Source organism: Barbus barbus (assembly GCF_936440315.1).
Source record: "Barbus barbus genome assembly, chromosome: 9".
NCBI lineage: Eukaryota > Metazoa > Chordata > Actinopteri > Cypriniformes > Cyprinidae > Barbus > Barbus barbus.
The window spans coordinates 5,410,135-5,416,647 of NC_136737.1; the positions used below are offsets into that span (position 1 = coordinate 5,410,135).

The 6,513-nt window shown below is 37.6% G+C and overlaps 1 protein-coding gene across 1 annotated transcript; it reads left to right on the forward strand.

Moving 5' to 3' along the window:
- Window positions 1-850: 850 nt before the first annotated feature.
- On the forward strand, window positions 851-6,120 carry LOC306874943 (CD48 antigen-like). Its single transcript, XM_079425280.1, has 4 exons — window positions 851-942; window positions 1,818-2,135; window positions 2,259-2,558; window positions 4,405-6,120. The coding sequence occupies exons 1-4, from the start codon at window positions 894-896 to the stop codon at window positions 4,542-4,544; spliced, it is 807 nt and encodes a 268-aa protein (XP_079281406.1). The 5' UTR covers window positions 851-893; the 3' UTR covers window positions 4,545-6,120.
- Window positions 6,121-6,513: the final 393 nt, after the last annotated feature.

Below are 6,513 nucleotides of genomic sequence, written 5' to 3' on the forward strand. Positions count from 1 at the left end.
ATCCAAAGGTTGCGGGTTCGAGTCTCGGGCCAGCAGGGATTGTAGGTGGGGGGAGTGAATGTCCAGTGCTCTCTCCACCCTCAATTGAGCAAGGCACCGAATCCCCAACTGCTCCCCGGGCGCCGCAGCATAAATGGCTGCCCACTGCTCCGGGTGTGTGTTCACGGTGTGTGTGTGTTCACTGCTGTGTGTGTGTGCACGTTGGATGGGTTAAATGCAGAGCACGAATTCCGAGTATGGGTCATTGGCAGTATGTCACTTCACTTATAGTGGAGAGGTTAGAGTCTGATTGATTGAGTGTGTGAACAGGTGTCTTTTATACAGGTATTGAGTTCAAACAGGTGCAATTAATACAGGTAATGAGTGGCGGATAGGAGGGCTTCTTAAAGACAAACTAATGGGTCTGTTAGAGCCAGAATTCTTGCTGGTTGGTAGGTGATCAAATACTTATTTCATGCAATAAAATGGAAATTAATTATTTAAGAATCATACAATGTGATTTTCTGGATTTTTTTTTTTTTATATTCTGTCTCTCACAGTTGAGGTGTACCTACGATGAAAATCACAGATCTCTCCATTCTTTGTAAGTGGGAAAACTTGAAAAATTGGCAGTGCATCAAATACTTATTTGCCTATTTTGAATTAGCTACGTATCACACTGTTATGTTTTAGGGTTGAAGAAATGCCTGTAAATTTAACAGAAAATATACTGGTAGTTTTCATGCAGAACAAAATCTGTTTTTCTACAGATATTTTTTTCTTAGTGCATTTATGCGAAGGCATGTAGCTCTGTGAAAACATGAGACTGTGGTTTAAAAAGAAAAAAAAAGCAGAAGTAGTTTTCATCTCTGGGGACATTTCTACATTTCTCCCTTTCCAAACTGCTAAAGAAAATGTTTCGCTCGTTTGTTTTTTGCTGTTTGTGCTTTTGGCATCTGGTTGGTAAGTTTGAAACATTTCTATGGTTTAAACTGTACCAGAATCGTAAATCAAACTAAGCTATCGCTGTGAGATCTACACTGGTGTCACATTGAGTGAATTAGTTTCTATTATCTCTTAGCATCAGTTGATTGTTTCCATCTGAAGGTATAATATATCCACAAAAAATAAAGTTTGTCTCATCAATTTCAATCTGGAAAGGTCGTATTTAAATAAGTAAAACAAAAATGTACTTTTTTCAAAATTCAAATGTAGATAATCCAGTATAAGCAGATTTATAGATTCATATCAGTTTGTTAGGTAATGTATGAGTGTTTGTGAGAAGACTGTACTGTAAAACTGTTTATTCTGCATTCGGTGTTCTCTCACATTTTTTACTATTGAAATAACTGATCGTTGTACGTGCCAATATGAAAGAAGATTATTGATGTGTTTTGATAAACATAAAACTAATCTTATTTGTTGAAACAATGACTGTGTGAAAGTAAATATATAATATAAAAGGGTTTCCTGAAATTCAGAGATCTGTGTGTATTGCTTAATTTGTCGACTTTTGGGCACCAAACACAAGCTGACTGATCATGACGATGTATCTTTGCAATGCTTCACACTAAATTTTGTACAGTTATCATGATGCCCTTTTATTATAAGTATTTGGTGGCCTAAAATGATCACTAGAGATGCTGACGTTCAGTTAAATGTACTCAAAATACATCTGCTGCTGTTGTGTTTGGTTTTGTAACAACTTCCTGAAACTTTATTTTACCGCCTAAGGATCCTTTGCACACAGATTTATGAGCTGAACTAGACTCAAATCAGCTCAAATACTCACTTTGGTCTTTTAAGAGGATCTTAATTTTGTTTGTTTGCTGATTCAGTTGCAGTCAAATCATTATCAACGACGGAGGGAGATTCAGTCACTCTACAATCTGGTCTTACTGAAATACAGACAGATGATCTGATAACATGGACGTTTGGAGATGCAGGGGTTTATATAGCTCACATTAATAAAGAAGATGGACACTTCAACACACGTGATGATGTTTTTGATGGGAAATTCAGAGACAGACTGGAGCTGGATCATCAAACTGGATCTCTGACCATCAAGAACACCAGAATCACAGACTCTGGACTTTATCAAGTGAAAATCAGCAGCAGAAAACAGACCACACTCAGATTCAATGTTACTGTCTATGGTGAGTCACAAGTACAGGTTTGATTCTTCTGTTTATTACAGTATATATTAGTCAAACTAAATTGAAGGTGAGATGCTTAGCACTCAATTATTCCCTACATATTCTCAATTATATTTATTTCAGTTCGTCTGCCTGTTCCTGACATCACTGGTGATTCTTCAAACTATTCTTCATCATCATCATCATCACAGCATAATTGTTCATTGGTGTGTTCAGTGGTGAATGTGAGTGATGTGACTCTCTCCTGGTACAAAGGAAACAGTTTATTGTCCAGCATCAGTGTGTCTGATCTCAGCATCAATCTCTCTCTACCTCTGGAGATTGAGTGTCTGGATAAAAACACCTACAGCTGTGTGCTCAACAATCCCACCAGCACCCAGACTCAACATCTGGACATCAGTCAACTCTGTCAGACATGTTCAGGTATGGAAGTGCACAATTAAGTCACCCATATATATATATATATATATATATATATATATATATATATATATATATATGTATATATATACACACACACAGTGGGTACGGAAAGTATACCCTTAAATTTTTCACTCTGTTATATTGCAGCCATTTGCTAAAATCATTTAAGTTCATTTTTTTTTCCTCATTAATGTACACACAGCACCCCATATTGACAGAAAAACAGAATTGTTGACATTTTTGCAGATTTATTAAAAAAGAAAAACTGAAATATCACATGGTCCTAAGTATTCAGACCCTTTGCTGTGACACTCATATTAGGTGCTGTCCATTTCTTCTGATCATCCTTGAGATGGTTCTACACCTTCATTTGAGTCCAGCTGTGTTTGATTATACTGACTGGACTTGATTAGGAAAGCCACACACCTGTCTATATAAGACCTTACAGCTCACAGTGCATGTCAGAGCAAATGAGAATCATGAGGTCAAAGGAACTGCCTGAAGAGCTCAGAGACAGAATTGTGGCAAGGCACAGATCTGGCCAAGGTTACAAAAAAAATTCTGCTGCACTTAAGGTTCCCAAGAGCACAGTGGCCTCCATAATCCTTAAATGGATGACGTTTGGGACGACCAGAACCCTTCCTAGAGCTGGCCGTCCGGCCAAACTGAGCTATCGGGGGAGAAGAGCCTTGGTGAGAGAGGTAAAGAAGAACCCAAAGATCACTGTGGCTGAGCTCCAGAGATGCAGTCAGGAGATGGGAGAAAGTTGTAGAAAGTCAACCATCACTGCAGCCCTCCACCAGTCGGGGCTTTATGGCAGAGTGGCCCGACGGAAGCCTCTCCTCAGTGCAAGACACATGAAAGCCCGCATGGAGTTGGCTAAAAAAACACCTGAAGGACTCCAAGATGGTGAGAAATAAGATTCTCTGGTCTGATGAGACCAAGATAGAACTTTTTGGCCTTAATTCTAAGCGGTATGTGTGGAGAAAACCAGGCACTGCTCATCACCTGTCCAATACAGTCCCAACAGTGAAGCATGGTGGTGGCAGCATCCTGCTGTGGGGGTGTTTTTCAGCTGCAGGGACAGAACAACTGGTTGCAATCGAAGAAAAGATGAATGCAGCCAAGTACAGGGATATCCTGAACGAAAACCTTCTCCAGAGTGCTCAGGACCTCAGACTGGGCCGAAGGTTTACCTTCCAACAAGACAATGACCCTAAGCACATAGCTAAAATAACGAAGGAGTGGCTTCACAACAACTCCGTGACTGTTCTTGAATGGCCCAGCCAGAGCCCTGACTTAAACCCAACTGAGCATCTCTGGAGAGGCCTAAAAATGGCTGTCCACCAACGTTTACCATCCAACCTGACAGAACTGGAGAGGATCTGCAAAGAGGAATGGCAGAGGATCCCCAAATCCAGGTGTGAAAAACTTGTTGCATCTTTCCCAAAAAGACTCATGGCTGTATTAGTTCAAAAGGGTGCTTCTACTAAATACGGAGCAAAGGGTCTGAATACTTAGGACCATGTGATATTTCAGGTTCTTTTTTTAATAAATTTCCAAAAATGTCAACAATTCGGTGTTTTTCTGTCAATATGGGGTGCTGTGTGTACATTGAGGATAAAAATGAACTTAAATGATTTTAGCAAATGGCTGCAATATAACAGAGTGAAAAATTTAAGGGGGTCTGAATACTTTCCGTACCCACTATATATATATATGTTTTTTTTTCACAAAATAGGGATAATTTTTATAACATTATGCAGGTTTTGAGTACTTCACAGAGACTAACGTCAGCTTACTGGAAGGAAACCCCAGTTATGTTTTACCATTGGTTTTTCACCAGAAGTCCACATTTATTGCTGCGGTTTTACTGAAGCTGTGATCCGATTGGTCCTCTCTGCTCTGGTGGGCGTGGCTACTGTGGCTGTTCTGGTTTATGACATCAGATCCACGAGAGGAGGAGACAAGAAGCAGATATCATGACATATCTTCAAGTTCTGTAAAGATTGAAATATATACAATGATTTAATTTCAAATACAGCCATCAATAAAATCAACAACAGGATGGGTATCATTTGTTTTATACTGTACTTTGATTAATCGTATTAGTATTTAGATGTCTGTTCTGAATATATTTTATATTATAGTGCAATCTGTGATGTTTGATGATCTCTAACGTTCAGTTTGAGAAACTGCAGACACATTAACGCCGGTATGATGCTGTTTGGGCATCATGAGCAGGCCACTGCACATATTTAAGCTATATGTGAACCAAAAAGAGAATCTAATAAAGTGACAAAGAGAAATAATAATATAGGCGATGTCAAAAATCTAAGATCCACCTAGTGATATAATGAACACAGTATGTTAAGATTTTTATAATATCTCAGCATTACTTTACAATTTCAAATTTAATTCACCATTTCATTAACTAAAAATATCTGATATTATCATTCAGAAATTAAATAGGCCTAGTTGATGTTTTGCATGTCACATGACCATTAAGACATCAGAGACCCGTGATCATGTGAATTTGTGGTTTAATTAGTGAATTTAACTTAAAATCTCAGAGCAACGTCAAGTAAATAGTACTGTATGGATAGTGTGTGTAGTTTAGTGTGGATGTGTTGAAGGTGTTTACAGAAATAAAATACATTTATTTTTATCAGTTACTTGCCAAGGTAAAATTTAGACATACTAAAAGTTTAAGACAAATTCAAATCTCATTAAAATAAAATGTCAAAACTAATTCAAAATTTGAATGACAACTGTACTAATATATTAACAATACTAAAATAACAATTTACTTGTTCTTTTATAGCATTCAAAATGTTTATTTAAAACAGCAGACGGTTACATTTTTACACATTCTGTCATTAAAAGCAAATATATACAGTACAACATATGAAACATAAAAAGCTTAATATTCATATTTATATGCACTCCAGATAGGCTAGACTACCCTTCAGTGACCTGTCATTAGTCCCGTCCCCCGCACCGCAACCCAGTTCTGATGGGGCTTACAGCAACCCTCCTTCACATCAAATAAATGTCACTCCCTGATATTTTGTGATGTAAATGTCATAATCTATTAAAACATTTATTTCATATTATTATACACAGTCCCTTACGGAAATTAACAATGGTATTACTATAGTAAATGTAGGTTATAATAGGCTAACAATGTTTTTGGGCATTTTTATTACCAGTCGTAGCCTATAACCACAGTTTTATTACTTACACCATGGTTAAACTATGGTTACTGTAACAAAACATGTTTGATTTGTTTTTTTTACCATGGTTTACCTATAGTAGCCATGTTTGTTTTGGTTTTTTTTTTGTTTTGTTTTTTTGGGTGTAGCCACGGTTAATTTTCCTAAGGGATATTTTCATGTTATTTTATATATTGTTATTTTACAGCATGTATTTGTAAAAATGATTAGGTTACGTTTAGCACACACCATATAATGCTGCGCATTTCAAGGCAGTAGACCTTTAATGTTACCTATGTTTTGTCAATGTTAAAATTCTTTTTAATATATCAATAAAAAAGTATGACAGGCTTTTACTCTTGTCTTTATCACTTTATTAAAATTAAGCAAAACAAAACGACAAAAGTTTTCTTTGACAAGCCGTCACGTATAGGCTTGTAGTAAGCTGTCTCTTGCCTGGAGACTCAATCAGGTAACAAAAAGTGTCGGGAAACGACACCTCTGGCCATTCCGTTGGGCGTATGACCAGTCCGACCCAATACCGCTCGGTTTTTCGACGTATCTCGCTCTGTCGAGCGGCAGAAATTATTTTATGTAGGCCATTCTGGGTCAACACCATGCTTTTCCAATCAGGGGGAAAGGATCGTTTCCCCCACGCAGACTCGGCCCACACAGCTATGACGTGACACCGACCGGGCTACAACGTTAATCACTTATAACGCTGCTATATTGAGAAACAT

Excerpts from the sequence above, each read along its gene's own strand:
- LOC306874943 (XM_079425280.1), top strand. The coding sequence starts at position 894 with ATGTTTCGCTCGTTTGTTTTTTGCTGTTTGTGCTTTTGGCATCTGGTT. Across the intron at positions 943-1,817 it reads GTGCTTTTGGCATCTGGTTG|TTGCAGTCAAATCATTATCA; the intron begins GTAAGTTTGAAA and ends TTGCTGATTCAG. Across the intron at positions 2,559-4,404 it reads ACTCTGTCAGACATGTTCAG|AAGTCCACATTTATTGCTGC; the intron begins GTATGGAAGTGC and ends GTTTTTCACCAG.